At 45.2% G+C, this 18858-nt stretch overlaps 2 protein-coding genes across 6 annotated transcripts in view; one reads left to right on the forward strand and one right to left on the reverse strand.

The window, feature by feature from the left end:
- Nucleotides 1-1034: 1034 nt before the first annotated feature.
- On the forward strand, nt 1035-7825 carry fam131aa (family with sequence similarity 131 member Aa). 2 transcript variants are annotated; one of them, XM_048246691.1, is made up of 5 exons: nt 1035-1250; nt 4315-4402; nt 4788-4973; nt 5780-5935; nt 6196-7825. In XM_048246691.1, the coding sequence occupies exons 1-5, from the start codon at nt 1197-1199 to the stop codon at nt 6747-6749; spliced, it is 1038 nt and encodes a 345-aa protein (XP_048102648.1). In that variant the 5' UTR covers nt 1035-1196; the 3' UTR covers nt 6750-7825. The 2 variants fall into 2 exon arrangements, with proteins under 2 accessions (XP_048102648.1, XP_048102655.1); XM_048246698.1 differs by lacking the exon at nt 1035-1250 and adding an exon at nt 3058-3773.
- A 306-nt stretch (nt 7826-8131) lies between these two features.
- clcn2a (chloride channel, voltage-sensitive 2a) overlaps nt 8132-18858 on the reverse strand; it is a 123631-nt gene continuing 112904 nt past the window's right edge. For all 4 annotated transcript variants that reach the window (XM_048246655.1, XM_048246671.1, XM_048246662.1 and 1 more), the window contains 9 exons: nt 17956-18089; nt 17023-17204; nt 16345-16453; nt 16159-16205; nt 15523-15585; nt 14163-14198; nt 13953-14057; nt 13339-13425; nt 8132-10610 (listed from right to left, as the gene is read on the reverse strand). In XM_048246655.1, the coding sequence (XP_048102612.1) occupies nt 10137-10610; nt 13339-13425; nt 13953-14057; nt 14163-14198; nt 15523-15585; nt 16159-16205; nt 16345-16453; nt 17023-17204; nt 17956-18089 (1237 nt within the window). In that variant the 3' untranslated portion in view covers nt 8132-10136. The remainder of the gene's footprint in view (nt 10611-13338; nt 13426-13952; nt 14058-14162; nt 14199-15522; nt 15586-16158; nt 16206-16344; nt 16454-17022; nt 17205-17955; nt 18090-18858) is intronic.

Here is an 18858-nt window from a genome sequence, read left to right on the forward strand (position 1 = left end):
GGAGTGGTCCTGAGACATTGCCTTTGTATATGTTCTCTAGTTGTTCAACATTATGAGCGTGTATTGCCTTGGTTTGTTTATCATACATTACCTAATTTGGTCGAAGTCCTTTAGCACGTAGTGTGGTATCCTTTGAGATTGTCCAGTGTTTTGTGACTGAAGAATCGTTCATGCAAGATAGCCAGCCTTTTAGACCATAGTGCAAAATGATCTGTCCCGATTCAGTAATTTGAGGTCACATATTCTACCCACTATTTTAAATAGTTGGTCTTAAAACCTCTGTGTCATTGGGAAGAACCACCACAGTCTTTCTTTTCAAACCTGTCTGAAAAGCACGGTGTGTGTGTGCACCCATTGTTTTACAAACACAAGCATATTACGTCAACATTTTGTTAACGGGTCGAGTCCCGGGCGTGTGGGATACAAGCAAACTAGCAATGTCGTTCTTCAGTCGTGAGCGGAGACTGTCCAGATAAATTGAGAAGCGTTCCCTCTTGGCTCATTCTCGTCGCCCTGAATTAGGCTACGTTCCCAGACGTAGGCAGCCCAAAAACAAACGACTGGGTTTTGGCGTTTTTACGTTAGACATTCCAGATATCCAAACATGCGCATTATAGCACTGAAAATGTAAAGTTGACTGACATATGTGACCTTTTAATGTGAGATCAAATTGTTGAGGTGTTAGTAGTCTACTGCAGTCACTGGAAACATGAAGCAACCCATGCATTTGTCAAAGGCTAACTTGTATCCAACATGACACTAGGGTAGCCAATTACTTAAACTCCGTGGTAAATGGACCCCTAGACGTATCTTTTATTAAATATAGCGCGAACTAAAACTATGAAACAGAAGTTTGGTGCAGAAAGACGTCAGTCTTCAGTGGGGGTACAATTATTCTGATAACCTAATAAAAAATATAAGTCTAGGAGTCCATTTATGTATAATGCAACGGAGGGACCACACAAGTTTGAGCTGCTGTGGCTTTAAGAAACAGCGCTCGTCAAGGTGGGTCCTCAGATGCTGCTGCGCCGATGACGCCGCCAGTAGGACAGAACGAGGGGACGCATTTGGGAGGTTGAGTGTGGTGGTTCTTTGCTGATGCTTACAATTTCCTGTTCTCCCAAAGCTTAGGTTAAGTAAAGTGCATTAGCCATTTTACTTTCAATGCGACCGAATCCTGTTTAGGTTTGTGGTTGATGCTGTATCCATGTGCAATGCTTCTGACAGCGCTTCCCCAATTGAACATAAAGGTAAGAAATGTCTACATCATTGCTCTTGTGCATGCACAGTATCATATACTAAGTTATTACTGTTGCTTGTCTTCTTTGAAGTGACTGTCTCAAGCAACATGTAGTATAGGCCCTTGGTGTTGAGAGAAGGAGGCTATTTGGACATGCCATCTACGCCATCACGTAACCTACAATGAATAGTCAATTGATATGCGGCAGTGGTTTTCTGTTGCCAGGAGACAGAGCGAGGTCCTGCACAGCGGCTTTATAGTGTTCCTGAAAATGATCTTGCCGGTAATCTCATGGACGCGCGCTTAGAGAGCGCCGTCTCGCTGTCTTATGCTATTAGCGCTCGGCCATTTGTTTACGTAGCCTTGGAAAACGGTTTGAATCAGTCTGAACTTGACAGAGGATCATGCAGATGTTTTTCCAAACCTCAACATTAGACTACATTAGACATTTTCCCTAAAGCAGTTTCTGCTAAATATGACAAACCCTCGTATGCGCTCTACAGGCGTTTATAGCATGACCATCATTTTCGGTCGTACGCGTTCTGACCAGCAGTAGATTGTGCAATAAGAAAGCAGATGCAATTCAGTTGGGCATAGGCTACCAGAGGTAGGCCCATCGTCTACAGAAAAGGCTAATAGTATCCAGCATTTCAAAAAGGCCATAAGATGTGGAAATTATTCAAGGTCGAAAGCACATACGCACATGTTCGTCTGCAATATTTCTTCTGAAACGTTGTGGGTTCCTATAGGTTACGAAAATGAAGCTTAAAATATCACTTAAAACAACTTTCCAGAACAAACAGGCCTGGTCTCCTGTCCATTGTATTGAGAGGCTATGAATAGTTAATGTGATTCATCAGTCTAGGTTGGCGTAAACTGTGCGTAATTGATGTGACATCATATGCATTTGGCAACTAATCAAATAGTAATCACCGCTGTCATCTCCAATCTTTGCTTTGTCGGTTCCAACCATATTAGGCTATCGCACTGCAAGTGAAGGGGCTGTCGTTGCCATAACAACAAACCAGAGGGAGCATTTTCAATGCGTCAAACACTTGTTTTTGCTAGAGCATCGAGCACTGATCGTGTCTAGTCCACAGAAAAACAAGCACCTCATTCTTAGACAGCAGATTAATCGATGTCACCTTATGCCAGTCGAATATTAGGTCACAATTTCTTGTTGTGCAGACGATTTGTCAGGCTTGTCTGGAAAAATGCCCTTAAGTGACTTGTTGCTTTCAACAGGATTTGAATTGCCATTCAGACCGCTGCGTAACTAAAGGCACACTGAACGGCCCGCATTTGTTCTGCATTGTTGTAGCCTGCTCACATTGAACAGTCATTTGACTTAGATTTGATGAAAGGAAATAGGTGACCTATTTAAGTTTAGACTTAATGTGTGGAAATGGGTCTCATCCCATTTAAGATAGGCCTATATAGGCCCATCCGTCTGCTTTTAAAAGAAGCGTCTAGAAAACTCGTGGGAGGCGGACCAAAGCCATGCAAGATTTGAGACAGCGGTGTGGAGTGAAACCTTTTTGAGATAAAATAGCCTTAACTTGCCTTGCTTGTTCCTAAATGGAATAGGCTATTCGCCTAACAGTAGCCTAAAGTCAGTGATAAAGCGTTTGTTTGGTTTCTTATACATTAAATCCAGATTTTCATTTTAACCTGATAGCTTTAATTTCAATTAAAAATCCGATTTAGGCTATAGACTAGGCTACTTGAAATTTTTTTATTTTTTTTTCACTAGGCTATGGGCTACATACTTCTTCTTCTTATAATTATTATACTTATAAATTATAGGCCTACAAGCCAAAAAATGAGCAAAATTAACTAACTGCTCAGAAGCGAGAAACTGGTCTGCCAATGGCAACTTTGACCCACAAGTACTACATAAAGCAGTAGCTTGACTATTATCTTGAGTTTAGCAGCTTGCTATGAAGGGCTTCAGGATAGTCAGGACTTGCAGAAGAAGCCCCCATTTCCCACCTAGAATCAATCTGATAAGTAGCCTGTTATTAGGGATCAAATTAGTAACTTTAACCTGCCATATGACATCTAAAGCCTTTCAGCTTCTCTGGGGGCCCCCTGTCAGTGCAGGCCCCCCCCCAGCGCTCCTGCATATGTTTACACTTGCAGCGCTGGCCAGATGGAGAGGCTGAGCTGTATGGAGCATACGTTAGGCCACTCTGATTCAAGAGCTCTGTGTAATAGTGCACCATTGCGAGAGTTTAACCAGAGCAGCTTTCCCCGCTGAAGAGAGAGGCATATGCCTAATGGTGACAGGGACGCCCTGCACTTTATCACTGAGAGCTGAGAAATAGTCTGTCAAGAAGCTTACGGGGGCTTTTGGCTTTGGCATCTGCTCAGTGGAGGCGGTGCGTGGACCGAGGCCAGTGATGCAGGGAAAGCAGCGCAGCTCCCTGCCACCTCACCTCAGTTCAGTTCAGCACAGGGCCAGCAACAGGTCCCAGTTCTCACCATGCGTCCGCTAACCAGACAGGCGATGGGGACTACAGCTTGGCAGAAGGTGGGCATTTATTCATTTAGATTACCGAAAGCATCAGAAATAGAGCAATTCAGTGTTTTTACTGGAATTGATTGATTGACGGAAGTATGTTTGACAATAGACTTGAACTTCGTATTCAACTGAAGTGTTGTCTTTAAGTGTTGTTGGATGGCAGATGCACCTGTCAGCTTTAACTACAGGAAAGAGGTCAGAGCGAACAGTTAATGTCAGACCCCTAAGAGCTGTAAAGGTCTTTTTTTTTCAGCCTCTCCTTCCAGAAGGACGAGCACATGGTTATTTTCTAAATTGCCAGAAGAAACAGCCCTGATTTCACAAGCGCCTGTAAATTGCTCTCTGTCTTGACACTAATGGCAGATATTTTCAAGGATTGATACAGTCGCTTTTTCTGAGTAGATGTTTTATTGCTCTTTTAGCAAAAGACGGCATGATAAATTAGTGTCTAAACCAAACACTACTAAATGTTGGTACATGTTATACCATGTGGATGGTGAGAGGCACCTTGTCAAGTAGGTTAAGCTCCTCTATTGGTTTAATCTCGCAGGTTGAGGATCCTGCTGACATGCTTCCCAAGTCAAGGAAAGCCCTCAGCATTCAGGAGATTGCTGCTCTGGCCAGATCTTCATTTAACGGTAACAATTTACTCTTTATACCGACTCACATTTTGTCATTTCGTCTTATTAGTCTGTTGCCATTTGAGCTTGTTGCCATTTTGTTGTTTGAAGCAGCGGCAATGTAGATGGATGTTTGTCTTTGTTACTGTTTGTGGAATCTTTAGAATGTGCACAGATCTTTCAATTCCCATGACCTTGTCCCTGCATGCACCCTCTCCTCTGCTGAGCTGGCATGGATACTGCACCCAGTACAGTCTGTGTTGTGCAGATCTTGATATGAATTTTGTAAAACAATTTGGAATATTTATTGTAACATGCTTGTTTGTGTTAACGGTACATTTTTACTATTAACACTTTGTTTTATGCTTTGTATTTAAATGGCTTGCCTTGTGCCTTTCCTCAGGTATTTCCCAGGTGGTGAAAGACCATGTGACCAAGCCCACTGCGATGGCCCAGGGCCGAGTGGCTCACCTCATCGAGTGGAAAGGCTGGTCCAAGCCTCTAGATCCGCCCACCGCAACCCTGCAGTCCCACTTCAGCTCCTACTGCCATCTGACGGAGGGCGAACAGGAGGCTCGCTTCGCCGCAGGTACGCTCCCACACTTCCTGTGTCTGTCAGCCAATCACCTGGCCCCTTGCGTCACTTTGGCTCAGGTGCTGATTGGCTGTAGTCCACTTTTGCTGTTCGTATGGCCATGACTCTTCAGCCTCTCCTCTGAGTCTGAGTGACCATCTCATCTGGGCCTCGGCGGGGCCTAGTCATGCGTCACTGTCGCTCAACTGCCAACCCCTCCCCGCCCCTGTCTCCTGGCTGATGGAATTGCCACGGTGAGTCAAACAGATGGTGTTCAATTAGATTACCCTGCCACAGGAGTACACCTGCTGCTCCACCTCTCTCCACCCCCCAGGTCAGCTCATCAGTTAACCGCCACTGTCCTATAAACAGCAAGCACCCTATTTGCATCCCTGTCACTTTTACACTAGTTTCTCCTGGAGTCTTTCTTACTCACAGTACCAGACAAAATGGCCCCATTCGGTCCTTCTGGATGGACTGGGGGTTGAGGTGAATGTCCTGCATTCAAGACAAAAATATGGTTTGAAGGCTTGTATTTATTGAACAACCCTTCTGAATTACAACTGCAACTCCGTCCTGACAAAAAAGGACACTTTGCTAGAAAATGGACATTGAAAAGACATTGTAGGCTGAAGATCCTGAGCCTCCTATTGACACTTGGCCCAAAGAATGAGTTTCATTAATGCAATGGCTACTCTAAAAATATGCACTTCAAGAACCAAATTGCCCTGCTCCTCCACTGCGCTTTGAATCTAACCCATGATTTTTAACAGTTCTATGAAACGTATGTGTTGACACCAGCAATATGATTTTTCTGCCAGGTGTGGCTGAGCAGTTTGCCATCGCTGAAGCCAAACTCCGCGCCTGGACATCGGTGGATGAGGAAGACGGAGTCAAGGAGGAAGAGGAGGATGCTGACTCCTGTGATGAAGACAACTCCAAAAACAATGACGTCTCTCTGATGACTGAGAGCACAGGTATGTGCAGGTGCTCTCCGACTCACACCTGTCTCTGTGACAGGTGTGTTCACCTTCCTGTTGCTTCATGGCGTGTTTGTTATGTTTACTCCATCATTTTCTGTTGGGTCTTGCCATCTCTTCCTCTTGCCATCTGATCTTCTTTTATCGTCTCTTTGTGTGTGTGTGTGTGTGTGTGTGTGTGTGTGTGTGTGTTTGTGTGTTTTTTTTTTCTGTCTTCCTGTTCTTATAGGCGTTCTGATTCTTTACTCCTCCCTCAGACGCCGCCACGTCCAATCCACTGTCTCAAACTCTGTGCCTGGCTGAGACTGACAGCTCAGAGGCCCAGCACCTCTCTCACAGCTCGTCCAATCCTGTAGTGCAGGGCGACCTCCTCAAATCCCGGCCTCCACCAAACAGTGAGAGGCAGGAGGCACTAAGGAGCTCCACTCAGCCCGCCTACCTGGGTGAGGAGGTGGAGGAGGAGGAGGAGGAGGAAAAGGGAAAGGAAGAGCAGCTCCGGGGGCTCAACTCCGGCTCCACCTGTGACTCCGGTCCCCACAGGCCCAGCCGGAGGTCTTTGTGGAGCGGGGGAGACTCCTGCTACTACTCCCTCAACTCCTACTCTGAGTCGGGCCTCTCCCCAGAGGATGAGGAGGAGGAGGAGGAGGAGGAGGAGGACGAAGGGCAGGAGCGGGAGGACGAAGGGGAGGACAGTGTCTTCCAGGAGGCGGCTCACTGCTACAGCCACTGCCGGAGCATGTCCGAAACCTCGGGCGTAGTGTCCTTCGAGGAGGAGGAGGCGGTGGAGGAGAGGGAGTGCATGAAGCTGTGATGTCCAGGCTACATCCCCTCCTCTTTCTGTTAGTCCTTCTGTTTAGCTATTGTTCCCTCACTCTTTCAGGTTCTCCTTTCCTGTCATTCCTCTCTATGCCCCTTTCTTCTCTACTCACTGTCCTTCTCCAACACACACACACACACACACTTTTTATCTCTCTCACACAAAGTCTCTTCTTTACTCATTCTTTCATTCCCTTTCCATCACATACAAATATTCACACACACACACACACACACACACACACAAAGATGCATACAGACACACAGACTCTCTTTTACTCCTTCTTTTTCTTTCTCCCTCTGTAACACACACACACACACCTTCTCTCCTTTTGTGAGTGGAGGGTAGGGTATCTAGACAGTGTACGTGATTGAGGTGACAGTTCAGGGTGACTTTTGCACTGCATTCTGCTGTTGATGTGCTGGGACTCGCTGTGGAGCGGAGGCTGAGACTGACTGAAAGACCTCCGGCTACCTCCAAACCCAGACCCGGTGCTGACCTGTCCCACGCACATGTCCACTAACGTCAACACTGCAGCATCCTTAACCAATCAGGTTTTGTATTTTTCTGTGAAGACAAAGATAAAAGTACATAATCCATTGTTCTTGTTTGTACAAAAAAATAAAAATAAAAGTGATGTATCTCTGCTTAGTATCTCATACGAAAGACCTTTCGGGTTTATCGCTGAGCTCTGTGAAGAGGGTGGCCTTTCAAAGGAAAAGCCCTGAAGCCTCAGCGTCAAAGCCAACGATAACAGTATTCCTAATGAAAAAAAAATGTCGGAATGAGGAATGTTTCTCGCCTATCTATTTTTCTCCACACACTCTCCCAGCCTGACCCGAGGACAGTGGTGTGTGGTCAGAGGGAACGGTGTGCCTGTTAGTGGAATGTGTCCATTACTCTATTATGATCACTGTGTGATGTACTCCAAGAGAGGCAAAATGTGAAACTACTGGTGTCTTTTTCTTTTTTCTCAGACTGCTATTTTAAGTCCTCTCTCTGTTGCAATGACTTGTTGTGCAATTGGTTGGTTTATCAACTATGAATAAATAACAAAGAAAAATCTCTGAGAACGGCTATGTCTTGGTTTTCCCATAGTAAATAGCAAAACCCTGTCATAAAACTGCCAAGTAGATTTAGAGATTTGACTTGCTGGCAGAGGTACAATCAATCCATACTTGGATCTCACTCAACAGTCTTCCACTGCTACATGAATGACAGTTGACAGTTACAATACCAGGGCTGTCATATCATCTACAACCTGCTGTATGTACAGTAGGTAGGTAAGGTATTGTAGAGACAACGGTTCGATTCTCGTCTCCAGCATAGTGAGTGATGGTGTAAATTGATCAGAACAACATGCACATGAGAAGCCATTAAACTTCAAAGATTGAATTTAATATGTCACTGATGTACAAAACAATTCAATGTATTCTTAAAAATAATGTCAACTGTTGATTTGTATGCATATTTTCTATATACATGTTAGGAGTTAAAGTTTAAATTTCATTCACATTTCTTCAATGGGATTATAAAGAGCATTCAGGGCCATTTATGCACTTATTGCTTCTCTCTACTGCATGTGCACTTCGTTGTCTAAAAACACTATACAGTACATTCTATAATAAGGTCACCAAAAATAATCTTATATGGCGGGCAATACATTCCAAAACGTAGACATTTATTGCATTTTAGCAATTAAAACGAGACCAAACATAAGGAAGTGGGTAATGATGCCTAGTTAGGCATTTGTGGTCATCCAGACCTCAGTGGGTTGCTAAGGACTCAAAAGCTGTACTTAAACTAAAGGCAACATTTATTAGACCCACAGGATCAAGTACAGCTTCCTTAAAAAATAAAATAAAATACAGCATTCTCTCACTATTTGTAAGTTTTTGGACTGTTTGTATTCCTAAACTGGCCAATGCAGTTCTACCCCAGTCTAAAAAACTACGCTCTCTACTGTACAAGTTATCTACATTAGATCTATTGACATCACCGGCCACAAGGTTCAGGGTTTAACCTGTATGGCTGAAGCTTCTTGGCCTTCATGTGTGTGTGTGGGATAAGATGGGGGTGGGAGGGGGGGATTTCTATTTGCACATGCATGTGCATATCGCAGTCTTTTTACATACAGATCTTACAGTTTATTTTATTTTCGAGCTCACTCTCTCAAACGTGTGCAACTTGCACGCTTAGAGAGCAACGAGAGTTGGTATTTACACGTGCAAGAGGGGTGTCCACCCACACCGATCAGTCACACAAGAGCAGTACATTCACAGACCGCTTTGACACTCTCGCCTGGGCTTCAGGGCAGACTGGCGACACTGATGTACAAGCGCATGTGACTAACCCCCATCAACACTTAACCTCCTGTGATCAACAACACACACACACACACACACACGTATGCTTTGGATTCAGACGAAGACTCTTAGGTGCTAAATACAAATGCCATTGTAGTAGTAGAGTAAATTACAGTGTGCTTTAGGACCTTTTCCGCTGCAGGCTCTTAGGCTTGGCCGGTGTGGTGTGGTTGTGGTGTGGTTGTGGTGTGGTGTGGAGAGGGCTGCGGTTTTGCCGCAGTGTGGCATTTATCTTGTTTGTGACAACGTGTCGTTTATTCCCATTTATTCCCACTCGTTCCTTCCCTCTCCTCTGCCTGTCTCTCCTTGCGTCATCCCATTTTTCTCTGTCTCCTCCAGTCCCCTCTCTTGTTCTCCCTCCATCCATCCCTCCCTTCATTCCTCCCTCCCTCTCTCCTTCCCTTCAGTTTGGGTTATTAGGAGCTATATTTGGAGAGAAATTGTAGTTTCGTTCTCAGAGACAATCTTATTTAGATTAAAAGTGTCAGCACCAGATGGGTATGTGGGCTGGCTGCAGCTGAGTCACTTACACACACACACACACACACACACACACACAGCACACACACATATATACACACACACACACACACACACACACACACACACACACACACACACACACACACACACACACACACACAGACACACAGACAGACACACAGACAAACACACATACACAATCACAGTCTTTACATGCTCCCTCACACATGCCCCCATACTGGTGCATGTGCTTCCCTTGGCATTGCACCGATCTTGTGGCTCCCTCCATCCCTGACACACGTGTGCTTTCTCTATCTTTGACCCACACACACATGATATGGAGAGAGGAAGTCTCTGGGTTCTGGAGGTGATAAAGGTGTTATCAGTGCTGCCCCCACCCCCGACACACACCTGTAAGAGTCCCCGCTAGGTCCAGACTACCCTGTCTTCCTATGGTTGTGCGCATGGACGAGAGGAGAAAGAGATCGACACAGAGGGAAAGAAAGAGGGAGAGAGTAAGAGAATGTTAGAGTCATTCTACAAGATCCTTTGTGTCGGTCTCAGCTGCTTCACACACTTCCTCTGGCGGCTCTTCAGACGGGGAAGGGCAAAGCTCCTCCTCAGCTCCTGATTGGTCCACATCCAGGTGGGTGGAATCATAGTCACATGGCAACTCTGGAAGTGTTTCTGGGGAATGGGAGGGGCTGGCTGACTCGCATACCACCTCTGATTGGTCATCTGACTGCAGGGTGGTGTTCTGAGTGGACAGCTCGGTGCAGTCCCTGCTGAACACTGGGCTGCCGTCCAAGGCCAAGTCCGACTGGTCCTCCAATTCGGGTGGGCTCGGTTCCCGTGGCAACGACAGGCTCCGGTGCCGATTCCACAGCTTGTGCAGTTCGGTCACCTCCGCCACGCTGGTGCTGGTGCCACTGTCACGGAAGCTGGCCAGTGGAGGGCGCACTTTCACACCTGTGACTGTCACCGAGCCCTCGATGGCCTTCCTCAGCTGTCAAGAGAACGCCAGAGGTGAGCCGGATGTTAGACAGATGTACAAAGTGTAAAACAGGAAGCAGAGTTCCTGCCACAGCCACAACATTTACATGTCACCCTGAAGAGCAGCCTTTCAGGTAATGTTATACAACCCTTTGTCTAAAAACATTGACCCGCTGTGTGAAGGTTAGGTGAACTGTACAAATCTGTAGCCATAAAGTCAACATTCATTGAGGGGGGGGGGGCAAATATGTCCCATGTACAAATTCATGAACAGATGGAGTGATATTTATATGTTTTCCTTTTAAAATAGTGTCCTGTTATTCACATTTTCATGTTATTCTATCTAATGCCATTGATTACAGATGAATAAATTACAACCATAACTATTATGAAAGCCTATGCATTGCTACAGAAAACAAGTCCAGATATTGTGGCCAAAGTTGTAGCCTATTTGTTTTATTTTAAAACTTGGTCGTGCAACATTTGCATGTTTGCTCTGTTTTCTTCTAATTTTGCCCTTTTGGCCTATGTGTGGCCAGATTACCATGGTTCAATGTGATCTACTCAATATTGAAAGTAAAACAACTGCACCCTAGACTAAGCTATGGCACCTAGATACAGTATGTCCTTATTTTCTCCTTGCTCCTTTCCACCTACTGTATTATCACGTGGTCTCTCTCTCTTAGTCTACTCTGAATGCACCAGAGTGAAAACATTAGAAATAGTATCAGTAAAAAAGTTGATGTTCAGGGGTGTTTCCCAAAAGCATAGTTTGCAACTATGTTAGCACCTTACATGGTTAGAACTATGCAAGTTTCCCAAAACGATAGTTTGATCTATGGTGCTGCAACTTACATAGTCCAATGCATCGTTAAGCGACACAAGTGTTTCTTAAAACCATAGTTCCAACGAACGTTCGCGAACACTGTCGTTAAAGTTGTGCAGTTCGAACTACACCTCTGGACCTGTGGGAGCATAGTAGTAGCATAGTTCCAGGGATCTTCGTGTCGAAGACATCACTGATGTCAGTTATTTGTGTGCAAATGTATCATTATAAATGCATCCAGGTCTCAGGTTGATATTTTACACTTCTAAACACCATATAACCATACTGTATCTTTAAATGCCTTAAAGCAGCACTTAAGGAGATTTGCACTCGGGGTCCCCCCAGTTGAGAAGTGCGATAATAAACACACTAAATATGCGTCTTTTGCTACAAACTCTGATACAATATAGAGAGAATGCACTATCCCAACTTTTTTTTTTATACGAGTTGCTGGCATCATCCCACCTACTTGAATGCCCTCATACAGGCATATGCTATCTCCAGACCGTTGCTCTCCTCAGACGAACAACGTCTAGCTCTGCCACCGGTATGCTCAGGCCAATCCAAACTTTTCTCATCTATATAATTAGTATAAGTATATTACTCTTTTGATCCCGTGAGGGAAATTTGGTCTCTGCATTTATCCCAATCCCAATCCGTGAATTAGTGAAACACACACAGCACACAGTGAACACACAGTGAGGTTAAAGCACACACTAATCCCGGCGAAGTGAGCTGCCTGCAACAACAGCGGCGCTCGGGGAGCAGTGAGGGGTTAGGTGCCTTGCTCAAGGGCACTTCAGCCGTGGATGTGGGCATGGGAGAGCAGTGCTCAACCACTTCCCCCGCCCACATTTTTTCTACTGGGTCTGGTATCGAACCGGCAACCCTTCGGTTACAAGCCCGAAGCCCTAACCAGTAAGCCACGGCTGCCCATCTGTTGCTCCTCGTAGGTAGAACACACTACCAGTTCCTACTAGAGCAGGGACATCCCTTTCCATCTTCAAAAAACTCCTGAAGACCCAGCTCTTCAGAGAACATCTCCTCTCATAGCACTACTTACAACTAGTCTTGCTGATCCTAGCACTTACCACCTGACTAGAACTGACACTCGACTGTTTAAAAACAGCACTCACTAATGCACTTATTGTTATTGTAATCTACCTTTTTTAAATTGTCCTAGAATTGTTGAGAGAATTGCTTTAAAAAGCTTAAACTGTTTACCATGTTGTTAGTCGCTTTGGTTAAAAATGTGTCAGCTAAATGTAATGTTAAAAAAAATGAGCATTTCTTTTTAAAAATATAATAAAATGTCTTTTTCAACAATTCAGGTTGTCTTTCCAGTATTCTCAATTAAATGTATGCTTTGTTACAGGTCAAGGGGAAGACTCTTCAGCATAGAGGTTATTATGATACACGAAGAGGATCGCAGACACGCAGACACAGACATTAACACAGAGACACAGACACAGACAAGGAGACGTAAAGGGGAAGGGAGGGGGCGATAGCCCACTTTAGTTTTAGAAACGTGTGTGAGAAATTATGCATGTGCTAAGAGGAAGGAGCTCTAATGGTTTATAAATCATCGCCTTCGGCTTGAGGCATCAGACGTTTTTTTGTCAAGTCAATCACAGGTGTTTTTGATCTAAATGACTTGACTTGATTTGACAACCATTTAATGTGGGATGATGGTAATGATATCCTGCATGCATGCCAAAATAGTGATGAAAACTCTCTGCCTACATGAATTCCATCTAGACTACCACACAGAGGTCGACTTCCAAGATCAACTGTCAAAATCAACTCTTTTTGTGTACACTGACAGCAGTTTGGAGGAGAGAAGGATTATGACGACTGCTGTCACTTATGCTGACTCTGCTGCCATTGCCTGGCTAGGTCCTGCTGCGGTACTCACCTCTCTCAAAGACACGACTCCCACCAGCCGGCCCGTACTGGTGACGTAAGCATGGTCCAGTCCCAGCAGCGAGAAGATGGTGTGGGTCTGTCAGGGCAAACAGAGCATGTACACAAGCAGCTTTAGGACACTTGGAACCCACAGTTAATTTGTGCTTTGATATTAGAAGTGCTTTGTATTACAGTATCCCTGTTATCATTCAATAGACGATAAACATAAAGCTGAGAATTTAAAATGGTTTCCCTGATGATGGGTGCCTCAGCTGAAACACTGTTTGTGCTGACCGAATACATCATTTCCACAGATGAGCTAAATTGTCTTTCTGGTGAAGTAGGTGAATCACTGGACCATTTGGAAACTACTTAAGTGTGTGGAGTGGACTGAGGTGAATAGCTGCGGTGGCATGGCGTGGTGGAGGTCTAGTGGTCAGAGCACTGGGCTTCCAAACAGAAAACCAGGGTTATGGGTTCAAATGGGCATGAGCAAAGCACTTACAATTCAGCAGGGGGACTATCCCTTTAGCTAGCTCAGAGATGCTACGTTTCTCTGGATAAGTGTGTCTGCTAAATGACAACTAATGTAAGAAGATGTCCAGGGCTTAGACCCATCCCAACCTTGTGTAAGGAGGTGCGCTCCACCAGCTGGAAAGGGGCAGGGTCTATTTTGCAGTTCTTGAAGTCTACAGGTTCATCCAGCTGTCTCTCCTCCCACTCAGCAATCTGACAAATGGCAAGAGCAGTGAGTCACTGAGTCAGTCACGGCTTGTCTGTGAGGGATTACGTCGGCAGATTGGTTGATAGATATGAGTCTGGGGAGAGACATACCTCAGCTGTAGTCATGTCATCCTCCACGTCTGGAGCCTGCAGGACATAGAACAGCGTTACAAACAGATCTCCACAGGTTGATTCTCTCTTTCTCTCTCTCTCTCTCACACACACACCTTCCATTCTAAGAACTACAACTGACTCATATGAACCTCTTAGACAGAAAAACAAACAGAAAAGACTTTCTCTAAGCGTGAAACTGTCAACTGTCAACAATCAAAATTATCATCCCACTACCAAAGCCACTACAGAAGAAGCACACAGGCATTTAAAAAGCGGAGAACAAAGAACTGTTTTTTTGAGGGCAGTCTGAGTATGTAAAATCCATCCTGTTACATCCCGAAAGCAGTCATGCTATTCAATTTTCAAAGAATTAAGAGAAACTTTTTGCTTTCAGAGGTGGTTTGGATGCATTTTTGTAAAATAATCTACCACATTCTCTTGAATCAACGCAAGACATTTTTCCATAGTTTAGCTAATTCAAGAACCTTACAGAAATGTTATTTCTCTGGCGAACAGTTGCCGCAAATTTGCGGCAAGGTCATATGCCAATTAGGTTGGTCACCAGAAGTTCACAAGAAATTTGCCATTATTGGCTAAGTGTGGTGGCAAATCACTGGCGAACACATTTGCCACTAGTGGCAAACTCATTGCTGCCAGAACTTTGCTGGAAGTTTGCCTCTAGTGGCCAACATTGGCAAACTTCTGGCAATATTTTCTAGTGAACTCATTTGTTTCCCACAAATCCCCCACATGTTTGCTGCAAATCTGCTGCAAACATTTAATTTTTGTAAGGGACATTATGAATGTATTCAATTATTCAAATGATTTCTCCTGAATATGAAATATAAAATCACAAATCCTATATCACAGTATTTTGACTCAACATTTACAGCACTCTGCTTTAAAGCAATTTGTCTCAGAATTCAAGAGAATAGGGCGAACAGCAGTACTGCAGTAGCAACCAGCATTGTATGTTTGCCAGTTGGAGACGTCCGTTTCACCTTGTGCCGTGAAGCGTAGCAAACAGTACAGTTCAGCTTGGTCAGGAATCCTAAATTAAACCCTCCCAACATGCTCCATCAAAACCCCCAAGCCACAGCGAGCCATGAAGGGTACAGTGCGGATCAATGACAATTACTGAACTCATTCACACACCTCTCCCGTACAGCAGCGGCAACAATAATAATGAGGAGTAGAGAAAAAAAGGGAAAAGAAAAAAAATCAAAAATCCACTGTGGCTGAATCCACTAAACTGGCGTGTGAGTTAGCCTTGCTAGCACCCAGGCTATGGCACTTCAAGGGCAGGCTGGTGATTGCGAGCTTAGGGTGACCAGAGGGCTCGGAGTGGGGATCTTACCGCCAAGGGGGTCCTGACTCGCCTGGGCCTCCTGCTCTTACGAGCCACGGCCCGAGCTTTGCTCTTCCAGGAAAAGAGACAGAGAGGAAGGAGCACACAGGGTTAACACAATGGTCCTGCTCGCACGCTATGGATCAGCAGCCGGCTGGGCTCGGACCGATTAAGGTAAGAGTGATGCTTGTTGGCAGAGGTGGAAAGTGGTCTGTTGTGCCATGAATCTGCTCTGCACACAGGCTCTAGGCCAGAGAGCTGATTGGTTCTTCCTCCTGCCCCGAAAGCGGTGCTGATTTGACATGAAATATTGTCAGTCTTTTATTCCCAATCAGAGTTTGGGATTTCCACCTCTGCTCACTGGCTTCTTTAAAGAACTAGAGCTTCCCTACAAACATTCACTATGCACACACACAATAAAACAAGAGTTGTTGACTATTGTAAAATCGCCCGTTGATGGCTTTCAGGCGTGCATTGGCTGCCCTGTCATATTCAAGTGCAAGGTTGGAGAGAGAGGCTTCAGTGAGACATTAGTCGGAAGTTCCAGCCGGGGGTCAGTGGAAGGGCATTATATGGCTAGGTGGAAGGGTGATTTAAGTTTGTATTTTAAGAGGAGTACTGAGCTTTGCTTTAAATGAACCTTACCTCCACCAGCTCCTGCTCAGGGTCCTCACAGGACAGTGTTTGGGAGCCTGCAAACAGAAGGACTATAATACACATGGGTCGCATATAATATGGCATCAAGTATGGATTTACATCATCTTAGGGGAAACACAATGCAAGTATTCCAAAGCCTTTAATCACTCTTTAATCACTTGTTTGAGCACATACTGTTGGGTGTGTCCGTGTTGCCGACAGCAGACACTGTCTTTAGTGCAGACTTCAGAGGAATCTGAGAGTTGGAGACAGTTGGGCTATAGGACGATTCTTCAGTGGAGATCTGAAAAGAGGAGAAAAGATTGACCAGCGATCCTCTCCATGAACCGAGCCGCTGCTTTGAGAGCACCTCTCCTCGTCATTCAAGTCTCCAGCAGCTCAGCTCTGCACCTGTCAACGCTCTTGAGGAAAGGGTGCAAGCCAGGTGCGGCTGATGACTGTTAGGAGCTTAAGGCGGGGATTAGCCAGCGGCAAGTGGCAGGTTTCCTATTGTTCTATATGGTTTGGCAGCGGAACGGTTGAGCAAGCTGAGCGTTGAACTTGGTTCAACTGTCAAAGCGCAACGCGAGCGTATTCAATTGACAAACCGTTTGTGTTCCTTAGGAACGAGACAAAACTTATTATGGTCTGAGCGTTGCGTTACGTTTGTCGCTGCCGCTGCCGCTTGTCGCTGGCTAATGTGATCCCCGCCTAACAGAGGTATTAAGAAATGTTTTTATACAGCTAGTTTTCCTCAGGTGAAAATGTTTCTATATCTAACCAAAACAACAAAACATTGACATTGCACAGCTTGAGAGTGATGTTTCCCAGCCCCAGGTTCTGACCCCTCTGACCCACCCCGGCGCTGCTCACCAGGAACCGGACCCCGCGGCTCCCCTTGGGCGGGCTGTCCTGGCCTATCAGCATGGGGAGGTGGGCACCGTTGTCCTGGGCCCGTTCTCGCAGGAACTCCAGCCGCCGAGTGCGACCCAGCTGCAGGGAGAGCAGGGACTGGAGCTGGGAGCGCTCAATGGAGCCGAGCAGTATCATGGACTCTGGGGAAGGAGGGAGGGAGGGAGGGAGAGAGGGAGGGAGGGAGAGAGGGAGAGAGGAAGAGAGAAAGACATGGTTGAATTTGACTTGAGATGCAGTAAGGATGTGAGTCCAACAGAGAAACACAGTGAGACAGTGACAAAAATAAATCGGATCATAAAAAAGCAGGAGCATGAGGGAAATGGGAGAGGGGAAAAGGGTTTAAATCAGAGCAACAAAAACATGAAAATGAAAAATGAACCTGTAGGGTATCGGGTGTACAGAACTGTATCTTAGGAGATGTTTTATTACTGTACATGGGTCACAAGAGGTGCTGCTCTGATTTGTTTAGTGGTGATCGACTGTGAGGAAGTGTGTGTATAGGAGTGGCTCACCACTATATTCATGCTTGAGGGATTGCAATAAATACATCGGTTACAGTGTATGTATGTATATTGTATGTATGTATGTGTGTGTGTGTGTGTGTGTGTGTGTGTGTGTGTGTGTGTGTGTGTGTGTGTGTGTGTGTGTGTGTGTGTGTGTGTGTGTGTGTGTGTGTGCGCTTGTTCTTGTCTATGGGGTGTAGGTAGTTTGAATGTATATGCAGGCATCAGACGTGGAAACTCTGGCTCCAGAAAGTAGAACTCCTGGCTAAAGACCTGTGTCACTTTATATAAGGTGGTTTAGTAAATGGTCAAATATGTGATAGGACTTATATTTCCTGGAGCCGGACTTTCCCAGACATGGATGTGAGTACATGTGAGTAGTGCTCACCATTGGACTCCACCAGGGCCAGTGTTTTGAGCTGGGCTGTGCTCACGGCATCCTGGACGTGGCGATAGGTGGAGGTGAGAGTGATGTGACGCACGTCCTGCAACATGATGTCCTCTACTCTGATATTATACTTCCTACAGCAGCACATAGAGGAGAGAGGCCAGCTGAACAGCAGAATAATCAAGACCAGGTACATATCCAACAAGACATGGATTCATGGATTATAAATTATGTTAAGGGTCCAATTGAATTGAGACATGGCACAAATATGGCAGAAAGGTAAATTGTACAAAATTTGCAGTATAAAATTGTATAAAAGGTATGATTGGTATATATATATTTCAGTTGTCCATTCTCTGTGATCCATAAACTGTTTTTTGGTTGCCAAATGAATCGTCTCGCCACAAATGCTGGTCAGTGATGTTACCCTAAACATGATCCACTCTCCTAACTGCCAACAGATGGTCAGTTGATTGTTTAGGATGCTCCACCAGGATAAAATCAAAGTGCACACACACACACACACACACACACACACACACACACATACATACATACATACACACACAAAAACACACGCAGACAGATGGACATGTACAGGTCTAATTCTCTCAAGAGGTTTTCCTTTCCCGAGGCCCAGGTGAAAAAGCATTACAGTATGCTGTACATTTCCAAATAACCTGGGCACACAGAGGGGGCCGAAAGAGAGAGAGAGAGAGAGAGAGAGAGAGAGAGAGAGAGAGAGAGAGAGAGAGAGAGAGAGAGAGAGAGAGAGAGAGACTAATAAGGGTCAGAGAGAGAGAGAGAGAGAGAGAGAGGAAGAGACTAATAAGGGTCTAGAGAGAGAGAGAGAGAGAGAGGAAGAGACTAATAAGGGTCTAGAGAGAGAGAGAGAGAGAGAGA

The sequence above is a fragment of the Alosa alosa genome, chromosome 1 (genome assembly GCF_017589495.1).
Source record: "Alosa alosa isolate M-15738 ecotype Scorff River chromosome 1, AALO_Geno_1.1, whole genome shotgun sequence".
Lineage (NCBI taxonomy): Eukaryota > Metazoa > Chordata > Actinopteri > Clupeiformes > Clupeidae > Alosa > Alosa alosa.

Excerpts from the sequence above, each read along its gene's own strand:
- fam131aa (XM_048246691.1), top strand. The coding sequence starts at position 1,197 with ATGCTGTATCCATGTGCAATGCTTCTGACAGCGCTTCCCCAATTGAAC. Across the intron at positions 4,403-4,787 it reads GGCCAGATCTTCATTTAACG|GTATTTCCCAGGTGGTGAAA; the intron begins GTAACAATTTAC and ends GCCTTTCCTCAG. Across the intron at positions 5,936-6,195 it reads TCTGATGACTGAGAGCACAG|ACGCCGCCACGTCCAATCCA; the intron begins GTATGTGCAGGT and ends CTCCTCCCTCAG.